The sequence below is a fragment of the Tiliqua scincoides genome, chromosome 2, assembly GCF_035046505.1.
Source record: "Tiliqua scincoides isolate rTilSci1 chromosome 2, rTilSci1.hap2, whole genome shotgun sequence".
NCBI classification, from domain to species: domain Eukaryota; kingdom Metazoa; phylum Chordata; class Lepidosauria; order Squamata; family Scincidae; genus Tiliqua; species Tiliqua scincoides.
Genome location: NC_089822.1, coordinates 14967900 through 14988579, shown reverse-complemented (window position 1 = coordinate 14988579; position 20680 = coordinate 14967900). Strand labels below are relative to the sequence as shown.

The following is a 20680-nucleotide window of genomic DNA, read 5'->3' as shown; positions in this document are numbered from 1 at the left end:
TCCTCACCTTAAAAGTCATGCACTACTGACAGAAAAGCACCCATTCTGTCTATAGTGGCATAGCTAAAGGGGGTGCAAAGCACTAAGTTTTACAGGGAGCCTGACGGTGGCTTCCAAGTGGGCCCTCCCCCCCTTCAAAGCCATTTTGGGTGGTGGGAGAAAAAAAGAGGTGTCCTCCTCTGTTTTGTTTCCCCTGCACAGAATGGGAATGCCACAGGCTCCCTGCAAAACTTAGTGTCTTGCACCCCCTCCAGCTACACCACTGACCATCTAAATGAGTAGGTAACACCAATGCCGTAAGTCAATTCAGCATTCATAGGCACTTAAAATATTCCAAATGGTTCAAGGATTGGGCTAAGGAGACAGGAGTGTCTCTTATGCCTCATGACATAGCTAGATCACCTGTAACAAGCTCCAAAATAAAACTGCAACGTACATTAAAATAATTTATTTCATTGTCCTGTACATGTTTATCTTTACAAGTAGGTAGAGAGGAAGAAGACCCTCTTTGGGAAAATCTGTGCTTTCAGGAGAGAGGGAAAGATGGCGCAAAATTTTAGAGCCAATAAAGTGACTGGATACAAGACAGACAAAGGAAGGGTTAATTTTTTTGAAAATACACAAAATAATAACAGGGGCTGCACAAGTTTAAAAACTTTGCCACAGTATCTGTGGTTGCTGAACTCGGAGGTTTCATCCCTGGGTGAATTTGTGGTACGAATTCTGAGTGTCTTTAGCTCAGAAGGTGCCTTTTCGAGTTACACATTCAGTGGGCCAGACGGTCTCCCGGCTCTTTCAGGATTCTATCTGTTCTTACGTTTTTCTTTTTTGCTTCTGCTGCTCACAGCTCCGATAGCTGCTGGTGCCTGCACTGCTTTGGCATGGCCCGTTGCTTTTAAATGTTCAAACAATTTATTCCGTGACTGAAACTCACAATTACAGGTAACGCACTGGATAGGAACTTCATTCTGGTACCAGGATTAAGAAAAGGAAAATTAAGCAAGGAAACATTTTGTTACTATTAAGATAACATTCTTTGTATAGATCAGGGATGGCAAACATAAGGCCCATGGGCTGGATGCAGCCCCTGGAAGCAATTTATCAGGCCCCCATTATAACTGGGCTCTCCCAACATGATAACTGGGCTCTCTCATATCTTAAAATTATGAACAAGATTTGCATATTTTGTCTTCTGTTCATTTGCAGCTAATGAGTTTCTATGTGAGAACACAAGTCCTTAATGATGTAACTTCCTGCAAAATAATGTTACTTCCGGCTCTCAGTAGGTGCCATGAATGCTATTTGGCCCACTATATGAAATGACTTTGACACCGCTGGTATAGATAATACAGTATGCAGGTTTCTAGGTTCTGGGTTAAGCCTTCCTAAGCAGTAGTGCAGTGACTTCCAAACCTTATCCTCAGAGAGCCTTTCTCACACTATTGTGTTTACCAGGGAAACTCTCCGCACTACAGTGCAGCAGTTGCCAAATACCTGACCACTGTGTGCCAAAAAATGTGGTCCCTGTTTGGACAGCAGCTTACCGTTCCACCTCCATGCGGCTAGTCTATTGAGTAGCTAGGCACCAGGACACTCTGGGCCAGGGGTGCTCACACTTTTTTGACTCGAGAGCTACTTTGAAACCCAGCAAGGCCCGGAGATCTACCAGAGATTTTTTTACAATGTTCGCGCCATCATAACATATAATATTTATGTGTACAATGTATGTTGGTGTACCTTGAGCCCCACTGAGTATAACAGGACTTACTCCTGAGTAGACATGCCTAGGATTAGGCTGTGAGGCTGCAATCCTAGCCACACTTACCTGGGAGTAAGCCCCATTGAGTACAATGGGCCTTACTCCCAGCGTTTCCTCCCAGAGGCACCTGAAGGGGGGGTCGGCACTCCGCGATCTACTCATTTTGCCTCGGGATCTACCGGTAGATCGCGATCCACCTGTTGAGCACCCCTGCTCTGGGCAGTCATGCCTGTTGCCCACTGTCCCAGAAGGCTATGCAACAGGATGTCTGGGCAGACACGATTGCCCAGAGCGTCCTGGTGCCCAGATCTACTCAAAAGATGAGCCGCATGGAGGTGAAACAGTAAGGTCCACTCACGGAGCAGAAGGCTATCCCCAAACCCTGGATCCAGCCTTCAGGCCGGGGTTTGGAGGAGCCTGCTGCAGTGAATCATGGGAGATGTTCTAGGTGTACTATGTCGAGGGTGTTAGCTAGGGGCCTCACCAGAACCTTGCATGAAACAAGTGTTCACCCAGAACACACCTTTGCAGTTGCACGCTGCAGGATCCAAGTCAATGATAAACAATCTTTTTTTTTTTTTTTAAATGGGGAGGGCCCTTCCCTCAACAAGTCCCTGGAGAATCCAGAAGCTCTCCAAAATAAAATCTGAAAAAACATTTTAACAGTGAATGCTGACCCCATTATGGCAGTCCAGAGAACCACACAGCTATCCATCTCAATCTTTTCTACTTACCGTTGTTTGATGCTCTGAAGACCCTCTTGCAGATGTTTTCTTTGTATCTTTTCCTTTCTTCCCTTTCAGTTTGGGATTACTAAAAGGGAGGAAAAAGGGAAAGCCTCTTATTCATCTGCATTTTCAAAAATGAACAAAAACTGATCACCATCAAGCCAAGAGGCCTTCAGAAATCCCAGCAATTTCAGTGGGAGAAATTCAGGTGAAACCAATAAAACTCCAACAAAGCTGTTAGCACTTAAGCCTTGTTACTCATCCCCTCTGCACAATAATCCTATTTCACCATTTTAGGGTGTCTGTGAGAGATCTTCCATGTTTTATGGGTGTTGTTCAAACTGCAGGAGTAGAGAACTTACCTGTCCTGCACACCTGCCCACGCCCCCAATCCCACATTTCCTTGTGAAACTGCTCAGGTAAACAAAGGCAAGCACGTGCAATATTGTTAGGAAAAAGGTTGGTTAGCACTGGAATGCAAGCAGCGCCCCCCTCCCCCCAAGAAGCAAAGAGACATGAGCAGACGTAACGGGAGAAATGCCGAAAGAGTTTGCGGATCTGTGTGGAGCACTGCAGAATGGGGAAAAAAACACTGTTTGCCTCTGTCCCCCACCAGTGACATGATACATTTATCACAGCAAAATCATAGCTGCACCAGAAGATTCACATCTGGATTCCACTCCCAATCAAGCAGATGGAAAAGGAACAGAACGAGGTTAGTTCCAAGGACCACTTGTAACAAATCTTCCCCCAAATTCATTTCTGCAGAATGTGTTAGCATGAGCAGTGTGTCATCACCATAGTTAACGCGCATACTCTGCATTTACCTTTTCACCTCGGTTTTTGGTTCATCACTTCGTTCTGCAGTTTCTCCGGCACACGCATGTTCCAAGACGAGGCTTTCACGGACATTTTCCGATTCTTCAGTCTCACCATTCTGCGGGGCACGGCCAACCTCACAGGCCTCATCAACTTGCTCCTCCGGGCTTTTGTCATCGAAAGGGTGGTCCTGGGACTATTTGAAGAAGGAGGAATACATTTACAGCAAAACAAATGCACAAAGGGCACAGAGGTCTGCAAAGTAAAACATGCAAGATCTAGAGCTACCTGCTGTGCCACTGCAACCCATTCAGACCCAAGCATAATAAAGCTTTTTCTAGCAGTGTCCCTGCTGTTAAACAGGGTTCTCACCAAAAAGCAGCATCAAGACCATCTTCAGTGTGCAAGGGGCACCAAAGTCTTTAAGCAGTGGCACATGTTAATGACATCATCAGTGGACACCGGAGTCTCTTGGATGGCTTGAAGTGACAGTAACTAAGAGCCCAAACCTATCCAACTTTCCTGTGCTGATGCAGCCATGTCAATAGGACATCCTGTGGGAGGGAGGGAGGCAGTAATGGAGGCCTTCTCGATGTAAAGCAGCGGTTCCCAACCTTTAGAAGCCCATGGACCACTAAGGTAAAAACTGGAATTATCATGGACCACTTGTGCTGTGAAGAGTCTGGTCTCTGTCCATTCTGGTGGTTCATATCCCAAGCGGCCCCCCCCCCATGGATTATCAAGAAGGATGGAAAATGGCCTGCCCATAGCCACAGTTGACACTGTGACAATGATTGTGGGCGTGGGCAGTCCATTTTCCACCCTCTTTGGTGGTCCGATTGATCCAGTGTCTCACTATGCAGGCAAAAGTGATTTTTTTTCCTGTGACCTTGCGGGTCACTTCTCAGAGCGTCGTGGACCACCTGTGGTCCGCAGATCACAGGTTGGGAACCAGTGATGTAAAGGAATAGTTATTCCATTAACTTGGGGCTGCATTGCTTTGGAAAGTTGGATAGGATTGGGCCCCAGGAGACCCAGGCAAAACTCTCAGCAAGATGGCCAGTTCTGCCTGACCAGACTCTGTCAAATTTGAATTTTCCAGAATTTGAAAACCGTCTACTTACACCATTAGCTAAATAGGTGTTTCCCATTTGTGAAAACAAACAATACTTGCAATGACATCTACAATGGTTTAAATGCATGTAAATTAATCTACAGTGACATCTACAGTAGTTAAAATGCACATAAAATAGTTATAGGATGAATGCAGACATTTTTCAATAGTTAGAATACAAGCAGGAAAAAATTGACACAAAACACCTACCATCATTGGTTTTTGTTTCTTTCTCTGCTTCTTTGAGAGCCTGTAAGAACAAAAAGATTAAGATATCCGAACTGCTAATTCTAATATATTGTTATATGCTGCATTATTTTAACTTGGACTGGTTCATACTGTACACACCACAAATTTGCTGCTTGCTAACTTAGCCCAAGTCTCTCTGTGGAGATCTGTTAATGGAAATACAGACACTCATAGTCACATGGGACACACCAGAGAGCTGCAACTGGCTGTAGCTTCCCAGTATGTCAGCCCAATCTTAAATAGATGCCCACACAGCAATGCAGTGGCACCAAGGCGGCTTCCACTGTATCCTGCTGGGGATTTTTTGTTGTTGGACATCTCCTCAGGGTAAGAGCACATTTGTCCCATTGCCCCAGGGTAAGCCGCAGCAGCTTATGGGGCAACGTGAACAGCTCAATTGCTGGCACAAGCCCACGTTGCACTGTGAAGGTGGATCAGGCCCAGGAAGCAGCCTTTTCTCTTTCTCTGCTGCCCCCACCACCCCATCAACAGCACATAGCCCCAGTTATCTCTAGGTCTTGTGCTCTGGAAGCGAATTATATTTCTGAACAGATGGCATCCTAATAGACATTTCATAGACAGGAAGCAGCTGACCCCGTGGACAGGGAGTTATTTCAGTCAACTAAGTAAGGACTAGCTACGGAGAGTTCAGAGGCTGCAGCCTCTTTTTGTCTCAGTTGTGTGCCCCCCATCTGAATTTGGGGGAGGGGGGTCATCTGATGAACACAATGTTTTTGCAATCCAACTACAGTACTGTGCTTTAACTCGATACCTCACTCACCTCTCAAATTACAGTAAACGTGCCAAAAGATTAACCAAAGTGGACTTTGATGTTGCCAATAGTTTTATAGACCACATTCAAGGCCATTTTGCAACAGAAACATTTTCAAATTGTAATAAGTACTTTTGTTTGGGCAGCTGCTCTGTCTCCTCTTCCTCTTTAGTATTCAATCCATCCTCATCAGTTGTGCCAAGAGAAAATTCCTCCTCCTCTTCCTGCAGCTGCTGCCGTAACAAGGCGACCATCTCTCGATGCTTCTTGGATTTTTCATGGTTCTTCATGCTGCACAGAGTTGTCAGACATTATCAAGACCTACAGGATCTGAGCAGGGAACTAATTGCTGTGCTTTACGAAAAACAGCCCAAAATCTTGAGTGTGCCTACTTGGGAGTAAACCCTTTTGGAAACAATGGACTTACTCCCAGATTAGTGTGCACACTCACAAGCAAAAGTGTCCATTTAAACTTGAAGGCTAAATTTTTAGTTCAGAAAAACTCACGCTTTCTCAGTCTTAAAGGATTTATCACAAGCAGGGCAGTAAAGATCATCATAGATCTCCAGATTATCACCCTCTTCACTTAATTTATCTGAAAGGGGAAGAAAAAGAGGAGGGGGTGGACATTAGAGAAAAGACTTACAGCTTGAGCCTACACATGCTTGTTCATAAGTAAATGCCTCTATGTGCACAATGTAGTTTTTCCCTTAGTAACTGTACCTAAGATTGCAGCCTTTGTTACCTGGCAGTTACTTGGGAGTGAATTCAGATAGATTACTGCAACGTAATCCCTGCTAACTGGGTAAGAGGCACTTTTTAAGTGGGTGCGCTTCTTTTATTTAGTGGGGGGGGGGAAGGAGAGTAACCGGCCCTCTTCACCCCAGCACTGTCTTTTCCAGTGGCTGTCTGCTGGTGTTCTTTTGCATCCTTTTAGATTGTGAGCCCTTTCGGGACAGGGAGCCATTAGTTGTTTGTTTGATTTTCTCTGTAAACTGCTTTGTGAACTTTCCATTGAAAAGCGGTATATAAATACTGTTAATAATAATAATGTGCTATACACGGGGCTTGTCTATGAAGGTTGTAGTGTCCAAACCACTCATCCAGAATTTGCAGGGTGTAGACCAAAACCAACAGGAGGGAAGATATCCTACCAGTTTTTGGAGAACTTCACTAGCTTCCTGTTTGCTGCCAGGCACAATTCAAAGTTCGAGTTTTGACCTATTAAGCCCTAAGTGGCCTGGAATCAGGATACCTGAAAGACTATCTACTCTTATATGAATATGCTCTTGTTGTCAAGATCTTCACCAGGGGACCTTCTCCAGTTGCCCTTGTCTTCTGAAGCAAGGTGGTTACAAGAGATTAGGCCTTTTCTGTGCTGAAGCCTTGTCTCTGTAGCTCACTCTTCATCTCAAATTCACACCTCCTTTTAGGAAATTTACACACCAGTTTAAAATTCTACCATTCACTTGGGTGTTTGCTGCCATCCAAAGAACTGGGCTAGCACAGTGTACTGGTTATAGCATCAGACAGCACCAGAGAGAACCAGGTTCAACCCCCCTACCTTAACCTCACTGAGTTGTTGTAAAGTGAAGGGAGGTGGGGAAGAAGAGCCACGTACAACATCCTGAGCTCCTTGGAGAAGGAGAAAGGGCCTGCTATAATGAAACAATAAATAATCTGAAACTGATTTTTAAAGATCTTTGTTGAGCTGAATTCTACTACCATTTTATTTTGTCACTCGATTGCTGTTTGTTAATGGCTAACAAGACTGCCCTTACCGTTTTGCCTTTCTTTCAGCTCTTCTTCCTCTCTTTCCTCTTCACTACCAGACCCATCGCCAAACTCCTTTTCATACTGTGCTTCCATTTCCTGCAGTTCTCGCTCCAGATCAGACATGGTGATCCAGCTTTGTTCTTTATACTGTTCAGCCAGTCTAAAATGAAGACCAGACCAAAATATAAAACAGACATTGCTACAAAATGGCTTTTATCACTAAACATGACTGTGTTCTCACAATTAGCAGATGTAATAAAACAGTTTCTGGACTGTCCCCCTTTAGCTTCCAAGTTGTGGGAAGGGGGAGAAGTCACATAATCGAATGCTTTTCCATATAGAGAAAAAAATTCCTAGTACAAAGAAAGCCAAATATCAGGGAGAAGAGTTTAGCCTCTCTCTGGACATGCTAGTTTGGTACTTCCACAATTTCAAGTAGTACAGTCCAGGAATAATTTTACCTCTTCATCTGGTATGTGTGCAAGTTACACAGTTGACCAATCTGTTTTCATGTCTACTGGGGACAGCCAATAAGCTGAGCACAGAGGGCTTTGCACTGAAAACATATCACGAGCCAATGAACTACAGCTCATTTACATTTTCAGCTTGCATATTATTTGGGCAGAAGTGGGCAGTGGCAGTGGGTGGACCTGTCCCATCACACTCCATGAATCTTCCAACAGCCTCTCAGAACTATTCATAGATGCTGATTGCAAGTGTTTAAAAAAAAAAAATTAAAATACCATCGAGGACTGAGAATCAGGACTGAGAAACTGCACAATCCTAAGCATGTTTACTCAGAAGTAAGTCTCATTGTGTTCATTGTGTTCAATGGGGCTTACTCCCTAGGAAGTGTTTTTAGGATTGCAGCCTAAAATGAATAAAAATGCAGAACTCTTATCACTTGCCCACTGGGTACCAACCCTTTAGAATCGCATGTTCTATCCTTCCAAGAAAACCCATCTGAGATGCAGTGCACTCTGGCATGAGAACACTGGTTGCACCTTTGCAAAAGCACCATAGCCTTAGCTTGCGACTGCCAGTGCATGCAGTGCCTCAAAAGAAGGCAGGGGCTAGATCCAAAGGACCCCCTTCCTCTGGATCCAGAATACAGACCCCTTTGGATCCAAGCCCATAGTTATTTGGTATCAGAAAGAAGATTGCCATGAAAAGACAACCACAATAATGGTCAAGTAGCAGAACCAAACTCAAAAGGCTCTTAACATTGCTGGGGCATTTTTCATACTTGGCTTGTTTCAGCTTCTGCTGCCGGCGGAGTTCCTCGGCCTTCTTGGCTTTCTCGATGTTCTGTTCTTCCAGGAGCTTTCTGTGGGCCTGCACCCGCTTGTCCCTTTTCCGGATAAAAGCCACCAGCTCACGAACTAGTTCATTCCTTTCCTTCCGGGCTTTGTCGCGGGTCTTCTTGTTCTCTTTTTCCATCGCCCGCTTTTCCCAGCGATTGGACGCCTGCCTCGTGTCATACTCTTCTTTCCATGCAAAGTTCTTTCGAGTGCAGAAACTCTGCCAGTAGCCATAAAAGCAGTGGACAACCTGATTGGAAAGGAAGCGGAAGGAAACATCAAACTTTACCATGGAAGAGTGATCATTCTGAGACATTATCTGTAACCCTGTCATGAGGGCCATGTGGTAGCTCCTATGGTCATGTGGAATGGTTTGCTGAATGCAAAAACATTTCTCCACTCCAGAACAAGTTTCTGAAAACAAATGCTTGAATTGGTGCAGGGAATGAGCTACTCACTTCATACAAATGCACACCATGTGATAACTGCTCTCAAGGAGAACTCTATGTAATAGCTGTCATAACTAAAGACCATTTCACAAACTATACAGAGGCAAATTCAAGTTTATCACCAAGCATATGCTCAAAGCACAGCTGTCTTAGGAGTTTACCTCTACAAGTCTTCGCAAACATGTACATACTGCATTCAAAGTTTACATGATTATAGGCATGTCAAATAACTGTCACTTGCAAAGCAAGCCAAATTTATTCAGCTGTGTGTCTGCTGCAGGGTTCCATGATACTGCTTTTCAGGGCAAACCCACAGGAGGACCCAAGAGAAACCAGGGCAGATGTGGCCAACATAGAGAAGGGACAAGGTGCTGGGATGCTGTACCAGAAACGCCCAGTTTACCGCCCAGAAACGCCTCCTCCCCTCCTCCTCCCAGCCTCCCCATGCCTACATTTACAGCTTGCAAAGGTCACTTGCAGGCGTGCCAACACAAGCAGCTGCGGGGAAGGCTTATGTCAGCCTCCACATGTCAGTGCATCTAGATGTGCCGATGCGGCTTCCTCCCACGGAGGCGCAAATGTGCTTTACGTTTGGGCCGGCCCAAGTCAACTTTGGGATTACGCCCTAAGGCTGCAATCCTAACCACACTTTCCTGAGAGTAAGTCCCATTGAACAAAATAGGACTTACTTCTGAGTAGACCTGGTTAGGCTTGTGCCCTAAGGGCATAATCCTAACTCACTTTCCAGCATTGACATAAGGGAAATGCAGCTTCTAGCTAAAGAAACAAACATTCCCTTACTTTGAGGAGGCCTCTGTGAATGTCCCCCAACTGCAGGATGCAACACATGTCCCATTGGCACAGCTATGCCAATGCTGTAAAGTGGGTTAGGATTTGGGCCTAAGGAACAGAACAGGCAACTGATGGAGGGCACTAGGTAAGACACACCAAAGAAGCCAACCAAAAGGAAGATCAACACCTGAGGCCCAAGGGAGAGATCCACCTTTCACTTTTATATTGTGCCCTTCTACAAGGGCTCCTTATATGGGATTTTGGAATTTCTTCGTCAAAATGGCCCTAAAAGGTGAATTATACTGATACCGGGTGGCCCAAGATCATCCAAAAAGCTTCATAAATAAATATGCATACAGAGTTCTTCTTCAGCTAAAAGTAAATTAGGGTCAAAACACACGTTACATTACCCATCCTGATGTGCTTGTTTCTTCTTACTTAAACAGGAGCCACTGGTGGCCCCAATCCAGAGTGGGACCACAAAGTGAGGGAGGGGAGCCTTAGCCTTTCATCCCCATCATAGTCCAAGACAGGTAAGTGCACCACCTGGTTGCTATTTGCCACAAGATGGAAGCTCCCATAACAAGTATCCCTCCAAAAGCATTTAGCAACTACAAGGAAGTGCAGTCTGGATCACGATGGGAGCAGGAGGAAAGGATTAAAGCCCTCTGCCTTCACTCCACAGCTCCAATCCGGGTTGCAGCCCCCTCTTCCATGACTCCTGTTCAATCCAGAAAAAAACATGTATATGAGGTCCAATAACACAATTAAAATGACACAAAGTTTAGCCCCTAGTTGCTTACTGTGTCATAATCACTTTGAGAGTCTCCAAAACTTGGAAATTCTTCCGTATCTTCTTCAGGCATGGATTCCATTTCTTCCTTTGCAATCATTTCAAAGACATGACGATACACTGTGTAGAACCCCTGAAACAAACCAAATGATTATCCAGAGAGAAGGCCAAGCACAGGTAAGTAAAAGAAGCCACCACTGTGAGGGTAACACTGGACGAGCTACTCAGGCGCTTGCTGGCTTCCGAGTTTTTGACTGACTATACAAGGCGTGCAATCAGACACTTGCCCACGGTGATCCAACCTCTACGCAGCAAGACAAGTGCCTTGGGCTACAGGGAAGAGAGCCACAACAGCCTTTCATTCTCCCCTTCTAACCAATTTTGCATGCCAAGCTATAAGGCAGCTTCCCCTTTTCCCACATACCCCAATCACATAAGAAGGGTTTTCTAGTTTGACCCCAAATCCTAGAAAAGGAAGCTGCAAAGGTCAAGAATCACCACAAGCTCTGCAAAAAAAAATTGTTTGTCCACTTCACCCCACAACCAAGGTGTCACTGTGCCTGTGGGACACATTGATTAAAGAATCAATTTAAGTTTACAGAATATTAAATGTGAACTGAAACATTTGATGCTTGCTACCCAGTCAACATTTTTATTCTCTTTTTTCCAAGGTCTGCATGAGACCTGCACATATTCGCAAGTACCTGGTGCCTGCCTGGAGAGCATGGGCAGACCTAGAATGTGACTAGTGCATGGAATGATGGTAAGAGGCTTCGAATCCACACGCCAGGAAGACCATTCTCCACCCATAGTCTTTTGCCACAGTTGAACCTCAGGAACTTCCCTCTTTCTCCTTTCTACTAATCTCCCCATTTCCCTCCCCTTTCTGTTCCATAAAACTCCACTTTCTAAATTCAGGATTCCTTTGAGAAACCCACCTAACCTCCCGACATCCCTCCTCCCATCTCTTGCTCTGCCCTGATTCTTTCTTTCTCCTCTCGGTGCATTCCCTCTCCTTCCTAACAGCAGCTGTCACTTAGGCTCAGTTGTGCATGAATGGGTAGAAACAGTCTTTCCCCTGTCTAGCCATAAAGAGTACACTCTTTTTATTCCTAATTTTTATTCCTTTTTTAATTTTTGAGGCATTAAATAGATTGCTTGCTGCGCCCTTTGTCCTTTCCTCCCCTCTTCCTTTCCCCAGTGAGGCACATAACTGCACCATTGACCACTACACAGGATCCGTGAACACAAATTTGTTTTCCTGCCAAATGCATATATTAATGGAAGTGCTTTTTAAAAACACATGTAATATACTTCAATTGCCTTCTCCTGCACAAACCCACTGACACACTAGAGTCTCACCGTACCCATTTATAAGCCTACTCCAATGACTTTCTGGTCCTCTCTCCCTGACAAATCTGCCACTGTATAACATCTGTTTTTCTGTTGAGAGGGCATAACTGAGCTACCTTTTCATCATCTCCATAGCCAGAGTAACAGGTGACAGTGAAGTAGTGCAGTACATCCAGGCTGTCATCTTGATACTCGCCATCAACTCCTCCTTTTAGCAGAGCTTCCCTGTGATTGTCGTACCTAAGAAAAGAAACAGACACATTGGACCTTAGCAGAGCAGAATGGATGACACGGTGCTTTGAACTGCAGGGCACTAAGACAGGTGAAGAGGCATCTCAATCACTGTCCAGACAGCACATCATGGGCAATTTTCATAGTAGAGGCCTTAAAGACAGCATCCCTGCTGAGGTCCTAAAGTGCTACAAAGAGATCACTGCCACCGAGCTGCATGAAATCCTCTGTCTCTGCTGGAGAGAAGGTGGAGTACCTCAGGACATGAGGGATGCAAACATTGTCACACTGTACAAGAACAAAGGCGACGAGTGACTGCAACAACTACCGTGGCATCTCTCTCCTTAGCGTTGTAGGAAAGCTGTTTGACCGAGTTGCACTAAAGAGGCTCCAGGTACTTGCAGAGAGCGTCTATCCAGAATCACAGTGCGGATTCCGAGCCAACAGGTCCATCACCGATATGGTATTCTCCTTTAGACAGCTGCAGGAGAAATGCAGGGAACAAAAACAGCCACTCTTTATAGCCTTCATAGATCTCACGAAGGCCTTCAACCTGGTCAGCAGGGACGGCCTCTTCAAGATTCTCCCCAAGATTGGATGTCCACCCAGGCTCCTCAGCATCATCAGATCCTTCCACAAGGACATGAAGGGCACTGTTGTCTTCGATGGCTCCACATCAGACCCCTTTGACATCCAAAGCAGAGTGAAGCAGGGCTGTGTTCTTGCACCAACCTTGTTTGGGATTTTCTTCGCTGTCCTGCTGAAGCAGGCCTTTGGAACTGCAACAGAAGGCATCTATCTCCAGACCAGATCAGACGGAAAGCTCTTCAACCTCTCCAGACTGAGAGCAAAGTCCAAAGTCCAGCTGAAATGTCTGCGTGACTTCCTCTTTGCGGACAATGCAGCTGTCACCGCCCACTCTGCCAAAGATCTTCAGCAGCTCATGGATTATTTTAGCAAGGCCTGCCAAGACTTCAGACTGAAAATCAGCCTGAAGAAAACACAGGACATGGTTCAGGATGTGGACTCACCTCCCTGCATTACAATCTCTGCGCATGAACTGGAGGTTGTCCATGACTTTGTGTACCTTGGCTCAATGATCTCCGACATTCTTTCACTCAATACCGAGCTAAACAAACGCATCGGTAAAGCAGCTACCACATTTTCCAGACTCACAAAGAGAGTATGGTCCAACAAGAAGCTGACGGAACATACCAAGATCCAGGTCTACAAAGCTTGCATCTTGAGTACACTTCTGTACTGCAGTGAGTCATGGACTCTTCGCTCACAACAGGAGAGGAAACTGAACGCTTTCCACATGCGCTGCCTCCGACGCATCCTCAGTATCAAATGGCAGGACAAAGTTCCAAACAACACAGTCCTGGAACAAGCTGGAATCCCTAGCATGTGTGCACTGCTGAAACAGAGACACCTGCGTTGGCTTGGTCATGTCACGAGAATGGGCGATGGTTGGATCCCAAAGGATCTCCTCTATGGAGAGCTCATGCAGGGAAAGCACCCTACAGGCAGACCACAGCTGCGATACAAGGACATCTGCAAGAGTGATCTGAAGGCCTTAGAAGTGGACCTCAACAGGTGGGAAACCCTGGCCTCTGAGCGTCCCGCATGGAGGCAGGCTGTGCAGCATGGCCTCTCTCAATTTGAAGAGGCACTTGCCCACCAGACTCGGGCAAAGAGGCAAAGAAGGAAGGCCCTCAGCCAGGGAGACACACCAGGGACAGACTACATTTGCTCCCAGTGTGGAAGGGATTGTCACTCCCGAATTGGCCTCTTCAGCCACACTGGACGCTGTTCCAGAACCACTTTTCAGAGCGTGATACCATAGTCTCCTGAGACTAAAGGATGCCAATGATGGCCTTACTCAGGTCAGTAGAAGTGACCAGTGCCCTGTCCAGAATTACATTTAAAATGCATTCTTATGTAGGACAACCTGAAGAAAAAAACTAAAAGGCAAAGTCTGAACCTGTTGGTCATCCTGCCTGGGATCTTGGGTCTTACCACCCTTGATTTTCATTGCCACCAGCTATTAACCTATTTCAAATCAAAGGATGAATACACATTACTCAGTCATCACTGCAGCATAGTATCCAAGAGACTGTGTATGGATGTACCAGCAAGCAGGAAGGAGTGCATGTTTTTCTGCTGTGGGGTGAAGTCTGCTTCCCCCCATGCCCTCATCACTCCTCAAATGATGTTTGTACTGGAAACCAATTGCTTCTTCCAATTCCCCTTTCCCTCCCCATGATCCAAACAGACTGCCCACTTTGCTCTCCAAATCCCTTGCTGGTTTATCTGATCAAGTGCCTGTGCTTTAGTGTACATTTATATTTATAGCACTTGGAAAAATGGAGGAAAATGGAGGAGGTGGTTTTGTGACCAACACTGGCGTCTCACTCAATTAGTGGGAGAATACTGCATATCCGCTCAAAATGCAATCATTGTGTTTTCACTGCTGACTCACCACTAAAATGATCTACATGTGGATGGGCCTTGAGCCACGAACCCGGAAATCCCTAATCTCAGCAATGATCTTCTTCAGGTGGCCTTAGCCTCACCTACCTCCTACAACAACACTGACCTGCCTCACAAGTCTGTTGCAAGGATTGCTGAGATCATGTGGCATTTTAGAGCATTTGAAGTCACATGAGTGCCAAGTGAAAAATTTGTCTGTAAACGAGGCATGCAGGGCAAGCCACTGGGTTAAGCTGTAATTGTACAGAGGAGCCCATCTCACCATGCTCTTTCTTGAGGATCACTTAGTACATCATAGGCAGCTTGGATCAACTTGAACTGTTCTGCTGCTTCTTCAGCATTTTCTAGGTTCTTGTCTGCAAGAACAACAACAGAATTTAAGCAACACCCCTAAAGCATCCGTATCATAAAAGGAACTTCAAACAACAACCTGGAATCCACACACTATTTTCTTCAAGGTAGGTCCACTTAAGTCAACTGCTCTTCTCTGGAGTAAGAAGTCTGAAGATCCCAACAATGCAATCCTATGCATCCTAACTCAGAAGTAAGTCCCACTTTGTTCAATGGAGCTTATTCTCAAGAAAACATGTATAGGATTGCAGCCCCTGTGTGTTTATTATTAGAAGTAAACCCTAATGGGTTGAATCTAAACACTGCTTTCTGGTCACTGCTTCTCCCTTCCACAAAATCTGCTTCTGAGATTGTATCCAACCTCCAGCTTCCACATGCAATCTATTGATGTCACTGGAATTTACTTTTATGAACATCATCTACATATATGTAGCATGTTTATGCATTTATAGAGATTTTTGTCTCACTCCATGTGTGAAGAAATCCAAGCTTGCTAAAACATAGCTTACCTTAACTAGGGAGCTGCAGTCTACAAATCAGGATTAAATCTTTGTTTGTAAGCCACAGTTCCTAGATATAGACGACACACAGAACTGTGGTTTAACAAGCAAGGATTCCTCATCACAGCTCTGCACTTGAGTGGAGAAGGAAACAGGACAGGGAAGTATGCAGGCTCAGCATTCTTTGGGAGTATGTTCCCAATCAACTAACACTGGTTTGCAGTGGTGTAGCTAGAGGGTATACAAAGCACTAAGTTTTGCAGGGAACCTCACTGCAGCATGAAAGGGGCCCCTGCCCCTCCCCTTCGAAGTCATTCTGAGCAGTGTGAGAAAAACAACACCCCCTCCAGCTATGCCACTGCTGGTTTGTTAGGTCATCTGAACAAAACTCATAATTTAGGAACGTGAAAAAGAAAATGAGCATATATAAATACACACACCCTTACTATTCCCCTGTCCCTTCCAAATGCTCTGTAAAAGGTCTTTTACAGATTGCTATCTGCTGGAGAGCGTTACCATTAATGGAAGAAGACAGTTGCTCTCCTCTCCCCATGAAATGACAGAAACCTCTCTTAAATTTAAAAAAATCATCTGTTGATTCTCTTGATGTGGTTTATAACCCTTGCTAATTGGGTAAGAGGCACTTTTTCAAGTGGGTGCTCCTTTTTTTAGCAGGGGGAGAGTAACTGGCCCACCTCACCCCAGCACTGTCTGTTCTAGTGGCTGTCTGCTGGTGTTCTTTTGCATCTTTTTAGATTGTGAGCCCTTTTGGGACAGGGAGCCATTTAGTTATTTGATTTTTCTCTGTAAACCGCTTTGTGAACTTTTAGTTGAAAAGCGGTATATAAATACTGTTATTATTATTATTATTATTATTCAGCCATTTTATAAAAAGGAACATTAACAGAATGATAGAAACTATTTTTTTTAGAGAGAAGAAAACATTAAACCTGATTCCAGTGAATGGCAAGGTGTTATGCCTAAGGGCAGCTATCATTTTTGTACAGTGCCAAGATAATGAGACTGTACAGTGTAAGTAAGAAGTGGTGGAGATGGAGGAAAAATTAACATTAGCACACCAAGAGTAATTAACAGCAACAGAACAACTGCTAGAAGGATAACAAAGCCATGATTAATGAATGCCATGACATTGAGACACACCCCTTGCCATCAGCACCTGCTATTATGACCTCACTGAGACCATTCATTCCCAAGGCATGTGGATGTGCTTCCTGGCTGGGTGAAATAAGGATATGAGATGCAGCTATATACAACAGTGGTTCCCAAACTTTTTAGCACTGGGATCCACTTTTAAAAATGACACACTGAGGTTTACCAGACTTTTAAAAAAGCGATTTAGAAAGAAATAATTTGTTTATTTGTGTGTGTGTGTGTGTGTGTGTGTGTGTGTGTGTGTGTGTGTGTGTGTGTGTGTGTGTAACATCAGAAAAGTGGTATATATAAATAATAATCATAATCATAATAAGCCCATTGTGTTCAGTAAGACTTAGGCTGTAATCCTATCTTTCTCACCAGAAACAAACACCTCCATGTATAAATCTGCAGTTTAAATTCCTGAAAATGCAAGTGCTACAACCTACACACTGGCTTTGTGGACCAGGTAATTCAGAAGTCATTTGCTCCCTCCCACATTTACAAGAAGTCTTTGGCACAGCCTCTTAGTCCCCGATGCCCTACTGTAAGAAGGCCTAAATACATGTAACTGGAATACACTAGTTGTGTATTCTTCTGATTTTCCTTGCCTCCATTCTCTCCCCTCCCCCCCCATTCCTCTCATGTCAGTATTTCAATTGTAAGATGCTTGGGGCAGAGACTGTTCTTTTCACTCTGTGGGCAACACATGCGTTCATCACAGCTAGATTAGACTACTGCAATGCCCCTTATGCAAGGAATGAAGAAAGTATCTGGAAACTTCAGTTGGTAGGAAATGCAGCTGCATAAGTTCTTGTTGGGACCCATGTGTGGGAGTAAACAATTCCCATCTTCATTGATTACAGGTGTGCTTCCAAGCTCAGATCAATATGTTGGTTACAATTTTTAAGAACATGAAAGGCTTGGGAACAGGATATCTGAATGACCTTTCTCCACACAAGTCTGCCAGCTCACTTTGTTCACTGTTGGGCCCTGCTCAGTTTTTCCTCTCCTTCTGAAGTCTGGGGTTGTGTGCATGTGTGTACATACTTGTGATCAGGCCTTTTTGGTTCTGGCCCCTTAGGTTTTGGAACACTCTTCTTCTGGAGACCTGTTTGTCCCTTCACTGGTGGGTTTTTGCCACCTAGCAATATGTTTTCAGAAGTCTCCAAAAAGCTCTTTGAAAGGCTTTTCACAGAAGCAAGCATTCTGTGAGCTTATCTGTATCTCTGCGTTTCCTGTTTTTTGAACCTCCATTCATTTGATTTTTGAGTTGAGTTGGTGTGCGTACACATGTGAGTTTATTATTATATTTTATTTAAATATTGTGAATCACCTTAGGCACCTCAATAGAGCACCTTAGGCACCTCAATGGAAAGGTGAGATGTATATATTGTTACATAGCTGAAGTACCATGTACATGGACAGTATCAAAATAACAAACAAGAATTGTTTTTTAGGGACAAGTAAGGGCCCAATCCCATCCAACTTTCCAGCACCGGTGTAGCTGCAATGCAGCCCCGAGGTAAGGTAAAATATGTTCCCATACCTTGAAGAGACCTCTGTGACTGCCTCTCCACTGCAGGATGGAGCACATGCCCCTGCACCAGCACTGGAAAATTGGATAGGATTTGGCCCTAAGTCCTCTGGTTTTGTGGGGAGGGGTGGGGTGGGAATCAGAATTCCTCTTTTGAAACAAAGAAGGCTGGCCTTTATGGGAGGAAGCAGAAGACACAAAAAGCACTAAAGCACTAAAGCACTTTGCAACCCCATTGGGGTCCCGACCCACAGGTTGAAGAGCACCTTCAACCTGTGGGTCGGGACCCCAATGGGGTTGCAAAGCCTCAGTTGTGGGGTCACGGCAACTTACAGGAATGAAAAAGAGCACTGGACTAGAGCACCAGTAGGTAACAGGGGAGGCATCTGGTGTACCCCTTCAGATACCAGGAGATATGTCCCAGTTCTGCTCAGGCTCTTAGCAATTGTGCAAAAATAGCTTCCGCTAATGGCAGGCTTCAGGGTAACTTTTTCTGCTCTGACTAATAATAATATTTAATTACAGAAAGCAGTGCTCAGTGGGCATTACAGGGGTGGGTGCAGGTCGTGACAGAGTGGGCAGAGTACAGAGGGTCCTGGGAGGGGGTGCAGGATTGACAGTGGGGTTCCCAGTCTCATGATTGATTGATTGATTGATGTCCTGGCACAAAAAAGGTTGAAGACCACTACACTAAAGGAAACAAAAGGTGGTGACGGGGGAGGGGGACTGAGATATATTATGTACTAAAACTCCAAGAAAGAAAAGGACAAACAAGAGAAAGGGAAGGAGCCCCGGGTGAAAGATTCCCTGCCCCGAGGAGAGTCCAGAAACAAGGCAAGACTCACGGGCAAGACCGGAGGAAAAGGCAGTGGCCTCACGAGGGAATGGGGCCGGGGGAGTACCTGGATGCCAACGCAGTGCCAACCTCCGGTAGACTCGTTTCAGCTCCTCATCGGACGCGTCGCGCTTCACCCCCAGCACTTCGTAGTGACACTTCATCTCAGGGGCCTGTGGAACTCAGCGCCACTGGACGGGAGGGGCCGCGATGGCAGGGGGTCCTTGACTGAGCACAGTCCTTCCCAGGCGGCCCCCGCGTGCTGCGGACGGCAGCCGGCGACGGGAGAGGAGGGGCCGGAAGAGCCATCCAGGAGCCGAAGCCGCCTCCCACTGCCGGGTTGGAAGGCGGGGAGCGGGGACCTGCCGGGCGGGCGGGCGCGGAGGAGACCTGGAACGACGCGCCGTGGGTGGCATCGCGGGAGTCCTTCGATGTGAGCCGCGGACGTTCGGAAGCCGCGGGGAGCCCTTTGATGTGATGGAACGTCGGGGACGCGAACGTTCTAAGGCGGTGGCGATGAAAGGGCTGCAGCGTTCCAAGGGCGGAGGAGCCGGTGGCGTAGGTGGAGGGGGCGCAAAGCGCTCCGTTTTGCAGGGTGCGGGTGCAAAGCAGGGACGTGCGGTGGGTAGGGAGGCGGGTGAGCCAGCTCTGCCTCACCCACTCACCGCACGTCTCTGGTGCGAAGCACTAAGTTTTTGCACCACACCTTGCAAAACTTAGTGCTTTGCGCCCCCTCTAGCTACGCCACTGAGAGAAGCCCTTGGCCGATGTATGGTGAGTCATGCAGAGCATGTTGCTCTGGTCTGGGCTTTTGATGACTTATGACACCGCACACACCTCGTGCCCAGGGCAGGGATGTGCAGTGGATGGGGGGGGGCCAGGTGAGGCAGAGCCTCCCCACCAGAGTCCAGAAAGCACTGCTTCTTTGTGAGGTACTCAAGCATCCACAACCCATGTGCAGAGGACATGGGTCCCTCGCACAGCAGTGCTTTTTGAAGGACTCCTGTGGGAGGCTCTGCCTCACCTCTCTCCCCACCCATGGCATATCTCTGGCCCAATGCCCCTCGGCTTTCAGATATTTCAGGCCCCCTCTGCCACTTCAATCTTTCACCCCACTACAGCTGACAGCCTGATTCGGGTACTTGTTCAGCGTATGGCTGTACAAAAAGGGACTGTGTTGATTCTATAATTCCACACTAGAGTGGAGAAGTTTCTAACAATAAACATTTCAGAGAAATGGACTCAAATAGGTGGAATTAAAATATAGCATTCAAGTTGTAACAGTGCCTCAACAACAACAAAAAATGTGTCCCTTGTCCCTTCGGGGCCCTTAGGCTTCAGCCTAGTCAGCCTTATGAATACTCCTGCCCATGCCCATAGGCATGTTATCACCTTTTAGAGGCCCTGCTTCCTAAGGGCCCATAACTATCCAACTTTCCAGTGCCAATGCAGCCACAACACAGCCCCAAGGTAAGAGGAGAAATGTTTCATTATCTTAAGGAGGCCTCCATAGCTGTACCCCCATCACAGGACACAGCACATGCCCCACTGGCACAGATGCATCACTGCTAGAAAGTTAAGCTAGGTTTGGGCCCTCAGCCAGCAGCAGTGTGTGTGTGTGTGTGGGGGTGGGTGGGGTGGGGTGTGTGTGATCAGGATCAGTTGAAAGGATGGTT

General features: G+C 46.0%; 1 protein-coding gene across 1 annotated transcript; it reads right to left on the bottom strand.

Annotated features, from left to right (window-relative positions):
* Window positions 1-433: 433 nt before the first annotated feature.
* Window positions 434-19292, bottom strand: DNAJC21 (DnaJ heat shock protein family (Hsp40) member C21). Its single transcript, XM_066616236.1, has 12 exons — window positions 19072-19292; window positions 14892-14985; window positions 12022-12145; window positions 10563-10685; window positions 8464-8768; window positions 7223-7377; window positions 5949-6036; window positions 5574-5732; window positions 4631-4670; window positions 3315-3502; window positions 2494-2572; window positions 434-968 (listed from the first exon to the last, which is right to left on the bottom strand). Exons 1-12 carry the CDS (start codon window positions 19166-19168, stop codon window positions 804-806), a joined length of 1617 nt encoding a protein of 538 aa, XP_066472333.1. The 5' UTR covers window positions 19169-19292; the 3' UTR covers window positions 434-803.
* Between the last annotated feature and the right edge of the window lie 1388 nt (window positions 19293-20680).

What these genes read in the sequence shown, in the direction of transcription:
- DNAJC21 (XM_066616236.1), bottom strand. Translation starts at nt 19,168, where the DNA reads ATGAAGTGTCACTACGAAGTGCTGGGGGTGAAGCGCGACGCGTCCGAT. An exon ending in TCCTTTAAGACTGAGAAAGC is followed by an intron (nt 5,733 to 5,948) that starts GTGAGTTTTTCT and finishes AACTCTGTGCAG; the next exon opens with CATGAAGAACCATGAAAAAT. An exon ending in AGAAACAAAAACCAATGATG is followed by an intron (nt 3,503 to 4,630) that starts GTAGGTGTTTTG and finishes TTCTTCAAATAG; the next exon opens with TCCCAGGACCACCCTTTCGA.